The 22,613-nt window shown below is 38.4% G+C and overlaps 6 protein-coding genes across 6 annotated transcripts; 4 read left to right on the forward strand and 2 right to left on the reverse strand.

Moving 5' to 3' along the window:
• Window positions 1-10: 10 nt before the first annotated feature.
• KY384_002188 (uncharacterized protein) lies at window positions 11-992 on the forward strand (the record flags this gene model as incomplete). The annotated part of the gene is given in 4 exon segments (XM_044810714.1): window positions 11-86; window positions 106-145; window positions 332-702; window positions 763-992. 4 exon segments carry the CDS (start codon window positions 11-13, stop codon window positions 990-992), a joined length of 717 nt encoding a protein of 238 aa, XP_044672688.1.
• Window positions 993-4,614: 3,622 nt separating this feature from the next.
• Window positions 4,615-5,965, forward strand: KY384_002189 (uncharacterized protein; the record flags this gene model as incomplete). The annotated part of the gene is made up of 3 exons (XM_044810715.1): window positions 4,615-4,804; window positions 4,859-5,427; window positions 5,882-5,965. The coding sequence occupies 3 exons, from the start codon at window positions 4,615-4,617 to the stop codon at window positions 5,963-5,965; spliced, it is 843 nt and encodes a 280-aa protein (XP_044672689.1).
• Window positions 5,966-6,267: 302 nt separating this feature from the next.
• Window positions 6,268-8,616, forward strand: KY384_002190 (uncharacterized protein; the record flags this gene model as incomplete). Its single annotated transcript, XM_044810716.1, has 2 exons — window positions 6,268-6,293; window positions 6,387-8,616. 2 exons carry the CDS (start codon window positions 6,268-6,270, stop codon window positions 8,614-8,616), a joined length of 2,256 nt encoding a protein of 751 aa, XP_044672690.1.
• Window positions 8,617-8,709: 93 nt separating this feature from the next.
• Window positions 8,710-9,227, reverse strand: KY384_002191 (uncharacterized protein; the record flags this gene model as incomplete). Its single annotated transcript, XM_044810717.1, has 2 exons — window positions 8,710-8,882; window positions 8,966-9,227. The coding sequence occupies 2 exons, from the start codon at window positions 9,225-9,227 to the stop codon at window positions 8,710-8,712; spliced, it is 435 nt and encodes a 144-aa protein (XP_044672691.1).
• Window positions 9,228-9,671: 444 nt separating this feature from the next.
• Window positions 9,672-10,241, reverse strand: KY384_002192 (uncharacterized protein; the record flags this gene model as incomplete). The annotated part of the gene is made up of 1 exon (XM_044810718.1): window positions 9,672-10,241. One exon carries the CDS (start codon window positions 10,239-10,241, stop codon window positions 9,672-9,674), a length of 570 nt encoding a protein of 189 aa, XP_044672692.1.
• A 2,435-nt stretch (window positions 10,242-12,676) lies between these two features.
• Window positions 12,677-15,382, forward strand: KY384_002193 (uncharacterized protein; the record flags this gene model as incomplete). The annotated part of the gene is made up of 6 exons (XM_044810719.1): window positions 12,677-12,774; window positions 12,935-13,738; window positions 13,997-14,063; window positions 14,123-14,143; window positions 14,195-14,542; window positions 14,621-15,382. 6 exons carry the CDS (start codon window positions 12,677-12,679, stop codon window positions 15,380-15,382), a joined length of 2,100 nt encoding a protein of 699 aa, XP_044672693.1.
• Window positions 15,383-22,613: the final 7,231 nt, after the last annotated feature.

Genomic DNA, 22,613 nt, shown 5'->3' on the forward strand with positions numbered 1-22,613 from the left:
GAAAACCAATATGGGCTTCCTCGATTTCGCTAATGCTGCAGGACTGTCCAGTATGCGATCTCCTACTTTGTGTAGCATCATGTTGCGTAAGCTAACAGCCCGCAGCTCTGGACACATGGACTCGTACCAGAAGCTATATAGCAGGGTAAGACTACATCTTCACTCACTGAAATTCTCCAATGTGATGAGATAAAGTTTGGTCCGTGTTGCTGAGGGGCCTCAAGACCCCCAATGCTTATTCAAACAGCGCCATGCGCACTTCTGAAATTCTCAACTAGCCTGATGGATTATTGGCATGTTTTTGCAACTATCGAGACTGACAGGTACGTAGGTACGGTCCGTCTCAGGCTGACGTCGCCTGCTTCAAGGCCATCAAAGCAACACCCGAAGCCGCCAAGTTTCCCCATGCCTACCGTTGGTACAGGCACATCGCATCCTATGAATCAGAATTTCCCTCGCTTCCAGGAGACCCATCTAAAGCATATACCACGTATGGGCCCGAGCAGAGCGAATTGACAGTCATTCCTAAAGGTGCACCTGATGCAGAGGAGGAAGAGGAGGATCTTTTCGGCAGCGATGAGTCGGAGGATGAGGAAGCCAAACGCATCAAAGAAGCTAATCTAGCGGCCTACAAGAAGAAGAAAGAAGGAAAGACAAAGCCAGCCGCCAAAAGCTTAGTAACACTAGATGTGAAGCCATGGGGTAATTTGGTTTCCTCGAGATGAACGGGTATTGGGGGCAATTTCGACTGACCAATGGCAGATGATGAAACCAACATGAAAGAGCTTGAATCCCACACGAGGGCAATTGAAATGGATGGGTTGGTATGGGGGGCTTCCAAGCTTGTTCCGGTGGGTTATGGTATCAGCAAGCTGCAGATCAACTTGGTGGTGGAGGATGACAAGGTATCGCTTGAAGATCTACAACAGCAGATAGAAGGCATTGAGGATCATGTTCAATCGACCGATGTTGCTGCTATGCAGAAGTTGTAGGTATCGATTCCACCAAACAGCGGCAAAGAGCCTCAGGTAAATGTAAAGGATCGGTCCTTTTCCCAGTTACCTTCGGAGTTCAAGTCGCTTGGGGTTTCCCAAATCTACCCCGCCTCGCATGAAAAAGTCCATCCAATAATACAATATGCGCGCACACCACTTGAATATTGGTCCATCTGAATCACAGTTGTGGTCCTCGCCGAAAGTCTTGGATGCAGAATCCCATGCTCTGTTCTTTTCGTGCGCTTCTCGGGACTCATGACTCCCTTACACAGAACAAAGCAGAGTAGAAACAAGAATGTTTTCTACTCTCCACCACTATGTATCGAGGTCTACTAGTGGAAAGTAGGATGTGCACGGCTGGGAGTCGGCGGGATAAGCACTCAGAAGCTAATTGGACCCGGGTTGCAGTACGGATAACACGTATCTTTTGGCCTGAGGCGTGCCAACTCATCGTAGTCGTTCCTCCAATAAAGATTTATTGTGCGACTTTCTTCTTCGACCCAACTCGTACGCCGCGAAGCTGCAGATGGACACCCTACTTTGTTTCAAGACACGAAAGCGACCCAAAATTGTCGCAGAACGATTCATTGCCTTCCTTAGCGATACACCCCGAGACGACAGGAGACCCAGCCGTTTGTCGATGCCTCATGGGAGGTGCATGATGGCTGCAGGCATGAGGCAGATGCCATGTGCTCGCTCACCCCGAGTGACTGTGCCGTTATTGATCGGGCCACTTCCCACGTGCGCATGTGCAGGGATCGACAGGAACGCATGCGATTATCGAGAGGGCGCCCTCGCAGCGACTCAGCGAGGACTGTGAAACGGCAACCCAGCAGCTTGAGCACGCAACCCGAGTCTGTTTCAACAGGTAGAATGATCTGTCAAAGGGCATAGCCACCCAAAACAGCGTAACCTTGATGCGGCACCTAGTTCGATCCCTAACCTCGCAAATGAGGAAGGCGCAGTCACAAGAGTATAATTGTTGTTTTGTTTTGGTACGGCTGGGATGATCCTGGTATCGGCCTCTACTCTACTTACTCTACGGCAATACATTGTTGAAGCTAGGTCCGCTGGAAAGGGATCATCTTAAACGAGAGACGTGATTGATGAGGACTAGGAAGACGCGCAATGTATTTGTTTTCTGATCAAGCCAGGAAAGGGTCCTCAGCTCCGTGCACCAAGAATGGGCTTGAATTGAGTGGCTCGCCGAAAATGGGTTAGAGAAGAGTCTCGCACAAGCCCCTCGCGGAGATTCCCTCTTAAAGCGGGCTAGCTGACGTTGCCGAGGAGAGCGACGTAAACTTTCTCCAACCAGACGAGTAGACGACAAGGCTGATGCTTGTTTCAGGCGGCCGACCATTGGCAATCTCGAATCGCGTGAAATTCATTCAGAAACGGTGATGAGGGGGGATCTTATGGACGGTGTGGCACTGCCCTGCCGAAAAGCTTCTCGCTTGACCACTTTGCGCATTATCAATCACATCACACTCTTAAGCGAGGAACGAGATGACCAATTATGGCAGCAACCCACGTCAAGAGAAGAGTGCCACGCCGTGACCCAACTCGGCCGCGCCATCCGAGTAGCATTCGTCAAGAGGGAGGCCAAGCAGATTGCCGGGAATAGCCAACGCATTCAATCGCAGGGCTTTATTCAATAATCATGATCCTACTCTCCAGCACCAGCCCGTGCCGATGGATCCTCTCTGGGAAGTCCCAACTGTCCCGTGGGTGAGTTCACCGGGTTCGCTGTTAAGGCCGCAAGTCCGCATCATCTCCGCCCTCCTCCCCTCGGTCTGGCATCTGAGAAACTACAGACGCTATGTGTGACGAAGGACGCCACGCGAAACAAAGCCCCGGCAGAGCTAAGGGCGGTGAGAACTTTCCAGGATACAAGGTATGCAGTCATACGCTAAATCGTTAGCGCGCAAGAGCCACCCCGCCTTAGGCGGCATAGGGTGACTCGCCATGTTGCAAGGGTCGATAGGGCAGAGAGCATTGCGTGACCCAGCAGCCAGGATACTTTTCAGCCGCACCACATGTCTTGCCCATTGAACGCTCTCTCAGACCGCTAGAACATAAGAAGATTCTTTGACGAAGGCTCGGAGCACACGTCAGCTGCGAAGTGCATATGCCCTGAATTGGACAGGAGGCAGTCTTCGCGATGCAACACTGCATGTCACCATAGCATCTATCGGATGAATAATGGGCGACTGATTCCAGATCGTTGCGCACCTTCAAGGCGGTGAGAGAAGTACCGACTCAGAAGAGGTATGCAGAGCGGTCGGCAAGGCCGCTTAAGAGGGACAAGATGGGATCTGTTGCAGGTCAGACCGATCGAACATTGCATGGGGTTGCTGGCAGACACAAAGCCCGAGATCAGTTGATTATTATTGCGCTCAAAGGGACCCTATCTAAGAAGCTGCACGATCACAAATAATGCGAGCCGAAGCATGAACAGACGCGAGAGAGTATGGACGCTCTGTGGCCGAATAGTCTCCGAGCCAACTTGACCGCTCCTTTGTAGTACCATCGTTCCACCCAGAACCTGCGAAGGATGAATTCCAATTTATTTGCTCAGTCTTTTAGGCGTTCGCTGCGGGCTTGCACTAGACGGTAGCTGCGGAGCAACTGCACTGCCCGCTCCGAGTCGCGCTGCTTGGCTTGAGCTTCCCAAGACTAGCAAGGATGGCGACAAGAATCCTAAAATAGATCCTGAAAGAGTGATTTAGCAGCCATCTGGATAAATGGGCAAAATACCCCCTTTCGGGGAAAGCGTGAGAGCACGAAGTGCTAAAAAGGAACACATGCTGCGAGCATGGCCGGACGACGGAAGCGACTGGTATTGCTATTGTTAATCCAGACTAATTTGTGCGCCTCGCATGGCCAACAACGGTAGCAGGCGTCTGCTCATTGGATGACGATGTTGTGCATTGGCACGCCGTACATACCACGCTGCGAACAACGCTTCTCGCGGCATACAGCCTATTTGGTGCAACGTTACCATTGCCATAGGCAGGGAAGTAGGAAACCAAGCCCCATGCACCCATCGACGGAGCCAAGCAGCGTTTGTTTCCTGGCGGGCTCTGATTCGCTTCGCTCCCACGTCGAGTCTGGTACGATCCGTGATTAAAATGGGAGCATTCAGGCGCCACGCATTTAGCAGCATTCTCGCTTTCGCGAAGGACGCAGGTAATAATGACCGATTAATAATAATGGGATCGACGCATAGGGCCACGTTTTTTGGCTCGGCACCTTCCATGCAGCGACAGGGATATGCCTGCATCACGCTACATAGCTGCATACACTAGCGTCCAGCTCCTAATATACGAGTATACTTACGGGACCTAATCTACGCGGCCACACCGTTCCTCCGTCCGCAGCCTGATATATTAAAACCCTCGTTTCCTACCTAGCCTTTCCCCCCCATTGTTATCTTGCACATCCTCCACCTCACCACTCTCTCCACATATAAACTACCCAAGCCCCGCGGAAGCTCTCGGCTTGCGCCTTCATCACAAAGCCGTCTCAAGACTTCTTGACTGTTTTGACTGTTCTGCCTCGCGGAGAATACCCCGTCCATCCCATCCTTCCTGCTGCCTGGCCCTGTGGGCATTCAATCATGCAGCGCCAACCAAGCTACCCCATACCATACGCCAACTCACCTAATCATCACCTGCCCCGCTACTCTTCTTCGCACAGCACAAGCAGTGCGTTTAGTGCCAGTGCTCAGCCAAACGAGGACTGGACCAAGATCTCAGACCTAGCGGAGCGGAGACGAATCCAAAACCGGATCGCGCAACGTAACTACCGTAGGTCTATCTCCGCTATGCGTGCTCTGCGCCGAAGACTAACAACAATCGCAGGCAAAAAAATAAAGAGACGCTTAGAGGACTTGGAAAAACGAGCCTCCTCGTCGCCTTCCCCGGAGCAATCTTACCAGGAACTTCACACAACCCCGAAAACAAATTCACGACGAAGCACTGGAACTAGACGACAGTCGATCAAACGGGAATCTGCACCCCAGCAAAACCGAAAGAACCCACCGGAGCCGCTAGTGACACCATATTCTTCGTATCCTGAGCATCATTCTGACCTCTCACCAACGCACTACAAACGCGAGCTTTCAATGTCACCACCACACCACACCAATTATCCTTACTCACTGCCAGAGCCGGCAACGCCCCCAACTTACTCTCATCAGCCATCGTACCACAGTCTACCACAACCCTTTCCAGATTATCCAAATCATTCCACTTACTTACCATCATTACCGACAACATTGCCTACCATGTCGTCGTTTGAACCAAGCCCAGCAAAGACCAACGGCTTCTTCGAGGACGGGAACGTCATGAATCAGTACAGCATGGGCTATACGCCTTTCACGAGCGTGGAACTGCCGATGCATCAATCATACCCGGAATCTAACATGAATGTAAATCTCACCGATGAGTACTTTTTTCATTTACAGTTCTAGACGTCATCTTTTTCTCTCCCTCTATTTCCTTTGAAAAGAAGAACCAAAATCAGGAAGAGCGGCAATTCTTTCCTCGTGAACAAATTTCTATTTCTATTTGTCTGCACAGAGGGCACCAAAACTGACAGCAATTACGTCCAGACACCACCACTTTCTCACTCAAGGTCTTTCGACCGGTCAAGGGATGGCTCGCCATCAATGATATTCCCGGTAACCCCGGTGTCCAATCCGGGCTCACCACGAATGGCTTTTAGATGACGAGATGAAAAACTTTTCACACTTAGGAATTCATTGTATATTGATTCATTAGAAGAAGATGTGCAGCTCGCTCACGCAAGGCCTGGAAGATTGGCCACTTGGAGACGAAGATCGAGGCCCGTGTTTCTGCACAGTAGTGCATATGTATAAATAGAGCAAATTTGAACACGCAAAAGCAGGCAAAAAAATTAAGCTATCAATCAATAAAATGAATAACCTGCCGGTAGCATTGGAATAGATGTGCAGCACTCGATTTCTCACGGTCACCGATTTCGTCTTTCCACTCCCTTGAAGCCCAGACCTGGGCTGATTTCAGGCCCTGGATAGACTAGCGTTGGGCCTAGCAGTGACAATTTGGAATTGGAACTCGTGGATTGGGTTTCAAATCCAGGAAATAACCGAGGGTTGAAGCAGCGATCACAAGACACAATCACGTAGGATTCTGTGAAGCTGGCGCTGGCTGGCAGGTGCCGCATGGCCATCCCAGTCGATCGATCGACGGCAAAGTGTAGGATTCATCCGTGCCTCAGCTGTAAGATTATGTTGGGAATAGGGGCAGCAGTAATGTATGACAGGTAACGGCGGCTCGATGCGGAGAAAACAAGTATGTTTCATTGTGACGCTAGGCCTGGGTAGGCATAACGTGATATACTGTCTAGCCTCGGATATAACCGGATTACCCTATCTGGTGCTCTAGATGAAAAATTGAGATTGAGACCCCAGGCAGTCAAGCTAGGGTCAAGTAAGATGTCAAGGATCAAGAGACAGCGACTGAGCGTTGGAGGTGAAGACAAGGTAACCGCATACAGTTCTGAAGGTGCGGATTCCAGTGTCGAGCGGCAGCCAGCAACCCCGCAAGAGCATCGACGCGGAAGGAAATCCCTCTTTGTGCGATCATTGCCTGCATCCGCAACATCAGAAGGCCTTGCCGAATTTTTTTCTCAATCCTACCCGCTGAAGTATGCTACTGCCGTCGTCGATAAAGCAACAAACCAGTGTAAAGGGTTTGGCTTCGTATCCTTCGCAGACGCAGAAGACGCGAGGAGCGCACAACAAGAATTCAATGGCGCCCAATTCCAAGGACGCAAGATCATGGTCGATGTCGCTGAACCTCGACATCGTGAACGTGGAGCCGAGTCCTCTGGATTGCACAAGAGTATTCCGAAGGCAGACCACTCGCAACGATTTCAACCTCCGCCAAAGCTGATCGTGAGAAACATACCGTGGACGATCAAGAGCGAAGACGAGCTTTCTAAGCTTTTCATGAGTTATGGCAAGATTAAACACGTCAATTTTCCCAAAACAAAGCCGGGGCAGTCGCCCGGTTTTGGCTTCATTGTTATGCGAGGCCGCAAGAACGCCGAAAAGGCTATACAGGGCGTGAATGGCAAAATGATTGATGGACGAACGCTCGCCGTTGATTGGGCCGTTGCCAAAGAGCTGTGGGAACAAGCTCAGCAGGGCGAAACAAAGGATGCAGACAGCTCACCTGTTGACGATAGCGTCAAGTCAGAAAGTGAGCACGAACAAGACGTTCCTGATACACCTGATGGCGATGATGACATTGACGATGCGTCCAAAGCTCAAGGAAACTTTGAGATGGAGGGCGAGAAACGTACCCACGAAAAGATGTCGTCTACTAAGGCTTTGCAAATCGATGGACAGTCGTCGACCCTGTTCGTTCGCAATGTCTCGTTCATTGTAGACGATGATTCTCTTCGGGAACATTTTAGTCAATTCGGCCACGTCAGATATGCAAGGGTTGTCAGAGATCCGGCCACAAATTATTCAAAAGGGACAGGCTTTGTGTCGTTCATCAACCCGGAGGATGCAACGTCTTGCCTCAAAGAAGCACCACCTCCCCAATCCTCAGGTCCGGTCTCCCGACGCTCGATTCTCGAGGACAACACTGGAGATAATAACGGCCAATTTATCCTCGATAACCGTACGCTCCTAATCTCCCGCGCCGTAGACCGAGTCGAGGCTGCTCGGCTAGCCGTGAGTAATGCCCAGCAGCAAAGTGTACGTGAGAACGATAAGCGGCGGACATATTTATTAAGTGAGGGCACCATCTCATCCAATCACCCTCTCTACCAGAACCTCTCGCCGCCAGAGATCAGGATGCGGGAGGAGAGCGCAAAGCAGAGACGGAAACTCATCAGTAGCAATCCCACACTTCATCTGAGTCTGACCCGCCTTTCGGTTCGAAATCTACCTCGAAGCATTACGTCGCAAGGATTGAAAGCTCTGGCTCGAGAAGCAGCGGTTGGCTTCGCAGAAGACGTAAAAGCTAGCCGCCGCAAACAGCTATCGAAGGAGGAGCTTTCACGTGGTGGGGAGACTATGAGACAGGCTGAGAGGGATCGAAAACTCAAAGGCAAGGGGATCGTAAAGCAAGCAAAAATCATCTTTGAAGGTCGAGATGGTGCGAAGGTTGCTAGTGATGGCAATGCAGGTAGAAGCAGGGGCTACGGTTTCATTGAGTACACAACACATCGGTGGGCATTGATGGGACTGCGTTGGCTGAACGGTCATCTTGTACGTCCTCCAAAGCCTCAATCAGAAGATCAAGTAGTCGCCCCTGTCGACCAAGAAAGGAAGAGACGGCTGATCGTTGAATTTGCCGTCGAAAATGCCCAAGTGGTCCAACGCCGCCAGCAGCGAGAAGGCAAAGCACGTGAGCGAGGTGCATTGGCTAGAGGGCTGGTCGAGAAGCAGACGAATCAAGTCCCAAGAGAGAATGGCAGCGACACTAACGCCGAAGCCAATCGCGAGCTGACCCGGAAGATAGCTTCAGGAGGCACCGAAGTATCCAGTCGCCAGCGCATCATTGGTCGCAAACGTGCCAATCGTAAGGCACGGAAGAGCAAGGCTTCTTTCGGTGGATAGGAAAAGTTCTAGTATAACAACGCATTCGAAGCCATGAATGCGCCAATGCAAGTCCTCTCGCTGTTTCCATACAAATTGGTATCATTACGATTTTCAGGCCATTTCTTGCACTTTCCCCACAATGTTATATCGTTTCTCAAAGAACGTATACCAATCGCCCAATACCTTCTGCTCTTTCTCCGGCAAATCTTCCCAGACCGGACTGCAATCTTCATGTTTTAATGAGGTTTTGGCAAGGGCTCGTGATGCATCTTTGCCTGCGAACACTAGTGACTGTCAGCTATACTGTGATTCTTCTTTTAGACTGCTTGTAGAACCTCAGGAGCGAGGGTAGAGGAGGGTTGCGTACAATTATAGCCCGCGCCAGGCACGTATGCCTTGTTTCCTGATACATCGAAGACGGTGCCTTTGATTGCCACGTATGTTGGATGGTCTGCAGATTTACCTTTGAAATTCAAGAGATCAGCCTGCTTTGCCGAAGCCTGATATGACTTAATGCGAAGCTTACCATCGCATTTGGCGAGCTCTTCTATGCTGATGGGGTCATCCTTTGGTGGATCTTTGGGTGCGAATCTTTCCTTGGGTGCTTCAGTCTCTACAGTTTCTACCATCTTGATCGGAGGGAGTCAAAAGCAGCAATTTGGCATGAAATGGCGTGTAGTCGGGTTGCTAGCCATGAGTTGGCAAAAAGGTCATGTTGGCTTATCGATAACACCCACTTCTTGGTGCTTTCAGGAGACCTTTCCGACATCTCATAATAAGAAATCCGAGACTCTCTAATGGTACTCCAGAGCATAGACATCATGACAACTATGACCTAAAGGATGGACTACTTGGATGACTTCTATGTATGATATATCTTGTAAATCCTAGGCCTCCAAGGCACCAGCGCCAAAATATGGAAATTCATTGCAACAAACATTCCCAAATGCAAAGTTTTCGCCAGCAAAGTCGCAGATTCTCATTATCACAGAGACTTTCTCAATCAAAAAACGGCAGTTGAAAGGCCCGAGTTCTATCTCTTTCCCCAAAGCCTAGAGATTGATAGTGTACTATCAGTCATACATTACCGAGCTCAGCGTAACAATGACATATTTGACATTGCCCTTTTCATCTTTGGTCGGTGTCCAATGTGTGAAGAACTTGTCGTCTGCTCGTCGAGCCAGAGAACTCAAGGTGAAAAGACTGATGCTGGCCGATATCGCTTGCCCATGTTTAATTGCGTATTGCACCTTTGATTTGAATTCGCGTGGTAACGTGGTAGTGTGATTCCCTAGGAATTTGAAAATATTACTCCCGACGAAGTCATGGTCGGTCCGAGCTTCGATGCCGAGAGTGTCAACTATCCCTTGAGAATAGTGCTGGATGAGGAAGTTATCGTAGCTGACCACAACATACTTGGAGTACGCGGTATAGAACCTTTCCATCTGAGATCGGAAATCCAAGCTTCCGATCTGTTTCAAGAGCGCAGGCTCCATGCCTGTACCCCTCACCTCGACCTTTCTGGTGCTCTGTGGTGGCTGCTGAGTATTCTCTTTGCGAAGACCGAAGAAGCTCCGCTTCGAAGACTTTTGGCTCTGAACGTCATTGACAAGTACCTTTTCTTCCTCTGGATTTTCGGACATTGAGAGAATACGAAGCACATCATTGTTGCTGCGAATGGTGGTTGAACAGTTGATCTGTCCACCAATATAGAATGCCAGCCTTCCGTTGGCATCGTACAAAGGCGCTATCGATCGTCATTAGGGCGCAGAATTTCAAAATCCTGTAGAAATCGCGCTCACCGACATAAAGTAAGTTCCAGAACGGCTCGCCGGTTTTTTTGTAGTTCAGTAGGAGCTCAACTGTTTCTTCACGAGTCTCGATCGATGTCTTTAGTCGCTTGGTTGCGGCCCGATCAGTGTATTTACCCTGCAGAAATCGACAATTTCTAGGGACTTATGAAGTCAGTCAAGTCCATTCAGACCATAGAGCAATGGTAGATCTTCGGGTTCTAAGTATCCAGAAGCAATAAGAGATTTTCTATGAGGCCAGTCATTTCCACAGCGTTCTTTTGCATTGATAAAAGTCTATACTTTACAATGGTGTAAGAAATAAAGGGAGGGTCATCTCCAACAAAAGGTATTGCCTTCTTAGAAAGGATTCAGTCTACAGCGAGGCTTGGAGAGGCCTTCGTCACATGTTGTAAGCATATAGAAGCTCGGTTGAGCTTCCGAAACCTACGGTTGCAAAGAGAAATACTCAAGGCTTACCGACTTCAGGTCTTGAATAGCCTGTAACTTGAACAAACCCGTCTGAGGCATACACGATTGGATTGTCTGCTTTGCTAGGGTCGTTTCGTCAGCTGCGCTTACACCTTATTGTGCAAAAATGCCTCACTTAGGATCTGTCAAACAAAAGCAGTCGCCGAGTCCTTGGTACTTCTTAGGGTCAGATGAGAGTGCTTTTGAGGCGCTGTTGGTCATTTGATACTTGACGAAGCGCGGATATACTATCACAGTGCCTCATAAGTACCACAGTTGCCAACAGTAGAAGTGGGGATGGGAATCCCTACCAGCCGCCCGAATTAACGATTCAACCTCGCTCTGAGCATCGGCAAAAAGCGATTCCATGACCGGTAATACTGAAACTGTCTTATCTTTCAGCTCTGCATTTGCGCGTCTCAAAGTACTGTTGTCAATTCCGAGCTGCTGGGGCGCTTCGTTTGATGTGTAGTTAGAGTGTATCTCTGACATGACCGTAGTAAGCTCGTCGAGTAGAGTATTGTAACGGTCAACCTGATGGTGAAAGATGCGTTAGTATAGCCATTCAGACAAGGCAATGCCCATCTGGCGTTCCAATGATTTTAAGAACAGCTTTCCCGTATATTGATTGGTTAGAAGGATAATCATAAGCTTTGGCCTCTCACAGTTGATGTTGATTTGGAAAGCGAAGTTACGAGCATCCCCGTACGCTCTTGCGAAGCCAAACAGGCTTCACTGTATGCGGGACGGAGCGCGCAGGCACGTACCTTCTCCAAGAACTCCATGTTCTCTCCGCACATTCGGGCCTGACTAAACTTCAACAGCCGATGAGCGGTGGTTGGGTTGTGCAATACGATCTGAAAAACCTCGGGACTTCGCAGGTAGAGTGATGAGCAAGGAAGTCCATATCAACGCTGCAAGTCCCATACCTAAAGAAATCTGCCATCCCATTTTGTGATCTGTCACTTGCGGCGCTCTTCTTAGGGTTCGAGAAGGAAGTAGACGGAGGATCGTACGGCCTTGAATCGTCGCCCGCACTCGAGAGGCTTTGATGCTGCGAGCCTTGACCCTTTTTCGTGCCATTAACAGAGAGCAGGTCCGGGCTTGGTTGCCCATTAGAGAAAGGAGCTACCAAGTCTGTCACTTGCGCCATTGCGAATTTGCTTCCGAAGTCCGACGTGGCTTTTTACAAACTAAGTTCAAATGTCACGACCAGTTACGCTGAAAACACATAAACATCTTCTTCTTCCTAATGTCTCAATAAGACAATCGTCAACAGGCTGAGGAGAAGGGATTGATGGCGCGGCAAAGTGTAGGGTACATCACGATTTCTCTAGCTTATTTCCCCATCTCGATTCGATCTCCCACCCATCTTCCTTTTAGCGACTTTTGCCAAGGTAGATTCTAGGCTCGTACCACTAGCTCGTCTAAGTGCTCGTTAGCAGCTGTTAGTACATCACCGCTACGGCGCTACCTCAAGCGGGCCAACGTCTTGTCGAATTACGGTCTTTTCCGATCCAATGACATCGCGACTCAGGTGGGAGGAGCAGCTCAGGTCCGGCTGCTAAGGGGCAAGGCCGCTCAAGATTGCATCACTAGACTTTTAGCTCATTTCCCTCATTCTGTTCTCTGGCAAAGGTCCAACATTACTATTCTTCTGTCTTACGAACGAGCGCTGCGGTACGGCTCCAATCATTTGCTGCGTCTAACGCTGGATTGCAACAGTTTTACATTGTTGATGATTTCATCAATCTTTCGGCCCTGCCGAAGTACTCGTTCTAGATGAAGCACTCGTTGCTCTCCTGCAACGCGCCCAGATGCAAAAGGAAACTCGTATCAACGACGATGGTGGAGCTCCAGCATCGCCTAGCGCAGATTATGGCTTGAAGGTGGGTGATGGGTTCGATCCTTCGAGGTATGATTTCTATAATCCCGGGCGTCGCTTCGACCAGTACGTAAAACCCCGTTCACGACTCGCCGCCATCAGAAGCGCTGACATTGACCTTCTTTTTTGACGGAAGGCTTTCGTCAAATCATGCGCCACTCGTGGAAGCCCCAAGCCCCCGGAAATCCAGCAAGGGCGTAAACAAAGTTGGGTTATCCCCAATACAGGAAAATGATGCCTTTCTCGATGCTGCTTCAAATGACATTGACAGAGTGAGTAAGATAGACTTGAGTGGCCAAGAGCAGGGTCAGCACCATTCTCTACGCCAAGATGAAACGTCCTCAGAGCGCAGTAACGAACAAGCTTCAGGAATAGAGAAGCTGGCCAGTTTCTTATTCTCTCGTCAGCATCTAGCCTTTGTCTTGCGGGATAAAGATTTGTTACTAAAATTCAGACTTTTTCTCACGACACAGCGGCCTCATTCGCTTTCGCGTTTGAAGTGCTTCGACAGACTCACCAAGGCACTAAGATGTCTTGAGTATGCGGAAGCGATCGTACGCGATTTGAAAACCGATAATCCTGACCAAAGCCTTGTGGGCCTAGGGAGCATCTCAATGCCATGGCTCGTTCAGGACAAGCTGGAGCTAGTGCTTGACTCCCTTGTCCAAGACGATTTTAGAAATTTCGTCATCGGTTACTACAGCCATGAGATCGAACAGGCATTGACCGCTCAGGTGAGTGGTAAGCGAAACACGTCGGCCAAAATACTTGGAAACGTGGCCGAAGTCTTCGTTCTTTCAGATCCTGCGAGATCTGACAATCCTATCATATTCACCTCGGAAGGATTCCAACAGATGACAGGTTACCAAAGAGACGAGGTGTTAGGACACAATTGCCGTTTTCTCAATGGTCAAAGAACCTGCAAGTTAGGTAGAGGCCGCTTTCGGTCTGCGATAGATGGTGGGAAACAGCATTGCGAGCTACTTCTGAATTAGTGAGTCATATTTGCTTTCCGTTTGTTGGTCTGTCACAAGAATAGTCCATGGTGCTTCTAAGTCTGCCTAAGATCCACCTTTCAGGTCGCCTGTTGGTTGGTTCAATCAACCGATTTTCTAGAATTCGTGACCATTTCCAATGTTGTATAGCACAATGCTCAGATATCAGCTGCAATCACCTCATCCCTCTATTATCCTTCAGCTTTTTATGCATCTTGGTCGCGGTGTTATCTTAGCATGTTTGACAGACAACACAGCTCTGTCAAAGCCTCGGATGCGTCTCAGATGCAAAACTTTGTTCTTGACTGTATTGCTGACCGTGTAGTCGCCGTGACGGCCTGCAGTTTCTAAATTTGATTGCAAGTGTGCCATTGTGCGATCAGTCTGGGAACGTCCGATACTTCGTAAGCACTGCTTGAAGGCTTGGTATCACTGTTGTGCTCTAACTGAAATAGCTTGGGGCGCAATTTGACGCGACATCATTGCTGCATAGCAAGCGAACTTTACCAACGGTGCAGGACTTCCTCGACAACCAAGGCGGAGTACAACGAACCGACTCTCAGGCCGATGCCAAAGTAGAAGACTCGGAAAAAGTGGCTTTTGAGAACTTTCTAAACGCTTTGGATGCAGACGACATAGAGAACACACGATCGAGTTTGATGTCTAGTCAGCAAATCATTGGGTCAACAGGCGGTGCCAGCCAGGGGCATACAGCCCTTCACAATGACTCTAGAGGTTTTGAGAAGGGGACGACTTTCTCTGATTCAATCCCTGCGCCTCCAGCACTAGGATTTTATTCACACGTATGTATATGTGTAGCTCAAGGAGGGCCAGGCTGAATATTGCAGTTTGTTGTGCTAAGACCGTATCCCTCGCTCAAGGTCATTTTTACATCGCAAGACTTGGGGAATTTGAATCTAGTCCAGGCTCCGCTTTTGAGCTTGATTGGTGCGAGTACGCGAATTCTGCAAGCTCTAGTGCAGGCCTTAGAGGCCGGGAGGAAGGTCACTGCGAAAGTCAAGTGGCTTCGAAGCAATCAGAGAATCAGCGAAGTTTGCTGGATCCACTGCACTCCACTGCTCGGGCCTGGAGATGTCGTTGGCGTCTGGGCTATCATTCTCGTAGATGCTGAGGAAGGTGGCTCTGATTCTGCTCCACCTACAAGTCCTTACGCACAAGAATCATCTGGTTCACCTTCCCAACCCTTCAACTCCGCACCGGCCCTTCCTTGGGAAAGTGTCGATGCAATCAGCAGTGAAAGCGCAAACTCGGAGCCAATTGACTCAGCTGAGAGGAATCCTTACAGAGCGCGTCCTTCATTGCAAACTTTGCAGAGACAGTCTGCCACTCAATCGAGGCCGAGATCAGGCGACGCTCAGTTAAGCGATTCATCTCAATATGAGGATAGACCACGTGCCAAGCAGACCATATCTGCGAGTCGAGAGGCATCTACGTCTTCTGTACGAACGGAAATGGGACCAAAATTGCGAGCTCCTGGGTCGCCTTTAGCAGATGGGCTAGAGTTCCAAAAATTTGATATCCAATCTAATAAGTCTAATAATGGTGTCAAGGCAGCTAGTGGCATCCCGACGCGGAAAACATATAAATCACTTTCTCCATACGGTGTATTGTTTAAGGATTAGAGAATAAAATATATTTTTTTAATATATAGTCTTCTATAGAAATTTCTTACTAAAGAAAATTTAACTCTTCTAAGTATTAAGAACTTAATTTAAAATATATAAAAATTCTTTTTAAAAACTATTATTATATTAGCAAAAATTTTTAGCCTATATTCCGCGTAGAATACGCGGAATATAGGAAAGTATATATCTACTTTTATATATAGTTTGCTTGTAGATTGCGCGCAAATAGTAAGCAGTTTGTAAACTAAAAAAATAAAACCTTTTTAAAAACCCCTCCTTTAATATAGGGTATTATAGCTTAATAAATTACTTATTAAGGCTACTTTTAACGTAGATTTCAAATCTTTTAAGATTTTTAAAATACATATAATATTAAACGAGATATAAGTATTTTAAAATAAAGAAAAAGTTTATTTTTACTAAAGCTTTATAGTTTTTTATTAAGCTTATATATGTAATTAGCTAATTATAGTACCTTGTAAAATATATATTTTATAAGGCTATTGCACCTCTTAGTACTAGAATTTTTACTAATAAAATAAATAATAATAAGTAAGTTTTTCTATTATAATATATATAAACTATAGTTAATAATTAATAAAAATATTATAATATTAGTCTTATTATAGATTAAAATTAATGAAATATATTTTATTTAAGTTAAATTAAGAATTAATATTATAATAAATATTATTAGCTTTTTATAATTATTTATTATAATATTATTATATTTTCTAAAAGCTAAGAATTATATATAAAATTTATATATTAAACTAGTAAATATAATAATATATTAAATAAATATTTTTAAGAAATAATATTATATTAAAATATATTTCTTATATAAATTTAAAATAAATAAGTTTAATGGACTTATAAATATAATAAAATAATATAAATTCTAGAACTAAAATACTATTTATATATATTTATTACTTAAGGTTAAAAAATTAATTAATAAAATAGTTAAGAAAAACTTTATATATATTAATAATTTTATTTTTATACCTAAGTTAAAGCTTTATACCCTAGTATTTTAATTTTAAATATATATTTACTAAGCAAAATTATATTATAAAAGACTATTATAATATAAAAATATTTACTAGAAAAGCTTTCTAAGTATAATATTTAATTATATATTTAAAAATAAAAATAATAAATATTATATATATTACTATATAAAAGATAAAAATACTTAGGTTATATTTTATTCTTTATAATTATTATTCATTTAGTAAATATATATTAATTAATTTAATATTATATATTAACTAGAGTATATAGTTTATTAATTACTAAAGCTATTTATTAAGACTTTAGATTTTAAAGTTATTAAATAATTATTAAAATAGAAGTTTATATAGATTTAAAAATAAAATTAATATAAAATAAATATAAAATAATAAATTTTATATATTAAATGTTAAAAAAGAATATTATTATAATTAAATATTAATATAAATCTTATAATCTATATTATTATAATAAAATAAATATAAATAGTTAAAAATTAATAAATTTTTATTTAAGAATATATTTTTCTTCTTTAAGTTTAATTACTTCTTTTATTTTTTATTTTATTTAATATTATAGGAAATATTTACCTTTTTATAAAAAGCTTTTATTATTTATTTTAAGTTTATATAAGTTTACTTTAACTCTCTTACTATAACTATATAGCTATACTTATAATACTAATATTTAAAAATAAATATTTTTTATATAATTATAATAGCTCTAGGCCTAGCTTAGCGCAAGTATTCGCTTAGAGTGGGCGCTAAGCCTAATTAGGCTTAGCGTATATACTTATCTATACTTTTATCTAATTTTTAAATAGACTTCTACTTATAGTTAAAATTTTATTAATCTTCTAAACTACTATTCTAAGGCCTTAATATAATTTTAATTATTACTAGTATAAAGGATCTAATACCTTTACTTATAATAATAATAATAAAAATACTATTTAAATATAATAGAAATTTTTAAAAATAATATTATAATATCTTTTAAATATTATATAACCTAATAAAGTTATTAGTATTTATATACCTAAAATACTTAAATATAATGACTTATAAATTAGAAAAAAAAAGATATATAGGAAATTATTAAGAAAACTATAAATATTATATATTTTATAATCTATAGTCTTAGCAATACTCTATTTTTAAGTAGCTACTTTTTTTTAAACTTTATTTAATATTAATAGAACCTTTAAGTAATTTTTTAAAAATAATTCTAATATAAAAAGTAAATATAATTTTACTTATATTATTATAGAAAATAAAGTTTTATAAAAGCTAGCTATAGCTATATAATAATTTAAAATATAAGAAATAAATATTATAAAAGATAAAGAAAACTATAATAAAATCTAAAAAATTATTAATTAAGTTGAATATATATTAGTAATATTGTTAAAGTATAAAATTATAAAGAAAACTTATTTTACTTTTAACTTTAAATAAAGTAACGCTATCCATTTAAGCAAAATAAATAGAAGTATTATAACCTATATATATAATATAACTAAGTTAGTAAAAAATATTAAAAATAAACTTATTATATAATATAATACTATTATTAATATAATTTCTATAATATATAATTTTAAATATAAAAATTAACTATTAATAACTAATAGGTTAAATATAAAGTTGGTTTTAATATAAAAAAAAAAAAGCTAAAAGCTAAAAGTTTTAATAATTTAAATAAATAAAATACTTTATAATAATAAAAAAGTTATAATTATAATTAATATTTAAGAAAAAAAAGTTAATTAATAGTTAAAAATAATACTTTAAAATCTTACTAAGGTTTAAGCTACCTATAAACTATATTATAATAATATAAATAATATATTATACTAAGTTAAAACTTTAAATAAGAAATATAATACTTCTAAGCTAATATAAAAAAAGTTATATTTATACTTAATAAAAATTATAATTTAAAACTTAATAAAAGAAATAACTTTATACCTTAATAAGTAACCTATAAAGTAAATATATATTTATATACTAAAAATATATTTATTTTAAATAATAATAAATATTATTTTAACTTAGATAAGTTTAAAAAAATAAATAATTATAAATAATATAAAGCCTAGTAATTATAATACTTTTTTAAACTTTTTTATAGTGTAGTACTATACCCTTTTAAATGTTATAAAATTAACTTTGTTTGTAATTATTATAAAGAATTAGTATTTAATATTATTAAATTTTATATATTTATTAGTATAGTAAGCTTTTATTTTATTATTAATAAAATATAATAAAACCTAAATAATATATTTAAAAAAACTAATAAAGTAATTAAAGCTAATATTTTATTATATAATTCTAAGTTTTTTATAAGCTTAAATAGAAATAAAGATAAGACTTTTAATAAATTTTATATTTATTTTACTATCGCTATTATCCTTTTTAAATTTAATAACCTTTTTAAAATCTAAAACTTAAAATAAACTAATTTAAAAAAACTTTACTATAAGCTAGTAAATAATATAATAACTAATAATTACTATAAATATATAAAATAGTATAAATACTATAATATTAAGATATATTAAGCTAATAATAATCTTAATAATAAATCTAGTAAAAAAAGCTTATTTTACCTTATATTTAAAAATATTAATACTTTAAAGTCTAATATAACTTTAAATATAAATATATATCGCCTTTAAACTATAATTTAATAACTAATAAAGAAAAGTACTACTAAAAATATAAGAAAATAAAATATATTATAAAAAATAAAAATGTATTTTATAAAAAAAATAAATAGCTTATTAATAAAAAAGTAGCTATATAATTAAAATTAGTTGAAATTACTAAATTTAATATAAATTATAAAGAATTATTAAACGAAATACTTTTAAAAGCTAAAGTAAATATAAAGAAAAATTAAAAAACTTAAATAATAAGTAAAATTATAAAGTAAGTTAGTTACTATTAAACTTATTTTTAGCTATATTAACTTTAATTAACCTTTATAATATAGTTAATAGTTTGACTTTAAAAGTAGATTCTTTATAAAGATAAATAATACTTTAATTAAGTATTTAACTAATATTAAAGTATTTATTCTAAGTTTTATAAACCTTATATTAGTTAAAAAATATAAGCTAAATATTATGTTTTTAGTAAAGCCCTTTAAACTTAAACTAACTAATAATAAGCTAGCGCTAAATATTATTTATATAGCCTATATAATATTTTAGTTAAAAGATTACTTAGATAAAGTATAGTCTATAATAATAACTTTAAAAAGCTTTAATTTAATCTTAAGTATACTATAGTTAGAATTATATAACTTAGATATTAAGTTTTCTACTTAATATTTAATAGTTAATTCTAATTATTATATATTATATTATCTAAAATATTATAAACTAATAATAATATTAAATAAAAAATATACTTAGGATATTGTAGTAATTACGCTATTGTAAAGTAAAAAAGAACTAAAAGTAAAAATAGACTATATTAAAAGTAGTTCTTTATATTATTATTATCTTATCTTATTAAAAGTCTATTTTAAAATCTACCTTAGGCAAAGATTACCCCTATTATATAATAGATACTTTTATTATAAAGATTAGTATGTCTTTACGATTTATTTTTAGTAGTATTCCCTATTAATTAACTATTATTTATAATAACTTATATAATATATTACTCTAAGTAATTGTAACTAAGTAGTAACTTTTTTAAGTTTTATTTTTTTAGTACTTTCCTTTTCTAATTTATTTTTAATAAGTTTGTTTTAAATATTTATAGTTGTAATTCCCTATTATATTATAAGCCTAGTACCTAGATTAAGCTTGTTATCTATTACTATAATATCTCTTATAGTTAGAAATAGTATTTTTTAAGTACTAGCTTAGTTTATATCCTTGAATATATTTAGGCTTTAAAATATATTTATTAATAAGTTTAGTAATATTATATTATATCCTAGCTAGTTCTAATTCCATTTTTATATATTATTTAATTTTATTTAAAACTTAGTTAATTTTATCTAAAACTTAGAGTTTAGCTTAAGCTTTTTTATTACTATATACTTATTTATATCTGCTAGTTTCTTTAATATACTTTAGCTCTTATTACTTTAGGCAGCTATATAAGCTAGTATTCTTTATTAGTATTTATAATTTTTTATTATAAACTTTATATTTAGATTAGTTTTAGTATTTATATTATTTACTATTATTCTTTATTCTTATTTAATTTATTTTTTAGCTAAAGTATTTTTTCTATTAATTTACTTTTACTTTTTATTAGGAATTATTACTCTTAATATTAAAAGTTATAAGATAGGTATTATAATACTAGGATATAAGCTTAATTTTAATAATATATCTTTTAATAATAAATTTTAGGGTCTAAAGTATAGTATATTTTTAGCTAATAATACTAATATTTTTTGCTTAAAACTAATAGTATTTATATTTTTATATATTATATACTTAGGAACTTTTACTTTTTCTATTTAAGTAATATTTAACCTTAGGTTAGTAGGTTGTTAAGAGTTCTTTAAGCTAGGCGCTAGCGAGGCTAAGCTTATTTTAGATAAAACTTTCTATTTTTTTAACTTAGAAACTAGATAGTACTTTCTAAGTTTTATTATTTATTTCTTCGCTATTATTTAAATCTTTTATCTTTTCGAAATACTATAAAGCTAATTTATCTTTATATTTAATTTTATCCTAAGCTACTTATTTCTTATTCTTTATTATAAATAACCTTTTTAACTATAAAATATATTTAAATATTATTATTCTCTACTAGTTAATTATATTATAAAGTATTTTTACCCTATAGTTAATTACTTAGTTATTAGTTATTAATAATTTAAAATCTTATATAAAATAGCTTTTATTAACTTATTCTATATTTTCTATAAAGAATCTTTTTTAGGAAAACTTTATTTTAATTATAAGCTTTATTTTAATTTTTAACTAATTTTAATATTTTTATATACTTTTAAACTTTTTATTAATTAAGGTTAAAAGACTAAAAACGCTATTACTCTATAATAGATTTCTTAGCTTCTTTATTACTAACTAGATATATATATTTTTTAAGTTCTTACTCTAGTTTAAGTTAATTATTCCTCCCCTATTATCTAGAACTTTATAGTTAGGTTAAGGGCTAATAAAGTTTCTATATTATACTTAGGCTTTTATTAAATCCTATATTATATTAAAATTTATATATATAATATTAAATACCCTTACTAAGTATATAAACTAGTTTTTAGCTATTATAATAAATATTACTAGTAGATATTTCTTTTATTCCTTTTTATTTACTTATAAAAGTAAATAAATAATAATATAATTAGCTTTAAGTAAATTTATTTAAAGAAACTAATTTTCTATTTTAATAATAGATTCTAATTAATATAGTTTTAAAAATAATATCTTCTTTACTAAGCCTTAATTAATATTCTATAGAAGCAATAATAGTTCTTTCTTAAAAACTATAAAAACTATATCCTTGTTACCCCTATTAATTTTTATTATAGGCGGTAATACTTTTTTTTAAAAGCTAAATTTATTATAAGTATATTCCCTATAAGTGGATCTATTTTTGTTATTGCTTTTATAGTAATACTTTTAAATATAGATTCTTTTACTTTATTTTATTTATTATTTAATTTAATTTTAATATCTACTAGCAACTTTACTTTTTTTCTTTTATTTACCTTTAGTTTATATATATTTACCTATAAAGCAGTATTATAAGTATTATATACTAGGTTATTCTTATTATTAAAATCAATAGGGATATCTATTAATGCCCTAGCTATATAATCTATATTATCCTTATAATGCTAAATTTTATCTACTCTAGCTTTAGTAAAATTATATAGACTATATCTTTCTAGGACTTTAAGTCTTTAGCTAAGGATATACTTAGTATTTTAGATTTTTTTAGGAAAAAGATATTAAAAGTAAACTTTTTATATAAGGCCTTATATATTATATATATACTATTTATTATTATAAACTTTATTAGTTTGCCTTTTATTATCTAAGTGAAATTCTAACTATATAAATAGTAATAAGCTTTTAGCCTTTTTTTTACTTAAAAATTATTAAATATTAATTAAAAAGATTTATCTTACTAATACTACTTACTTAAAAGACTACTACTTATTATAATAAGAGGTAGAAGCTTTTAAATAGCTATATCTTTTTATTCCT

Source organism: Bacidia gigantensis (assembly GCF_019456465.1).
Source record: "Bacidia gigantensis strain McMullin 20006 chromosome Unknown contig_134, whole genome shotgun sequence".
Lineage (NCBI taxonomy): Eukaryota > Fungi > Ascomycota > Lecanoromycetes > Lecanorales > Ramalinaceae > Bacidia > Bacidia gigantensis.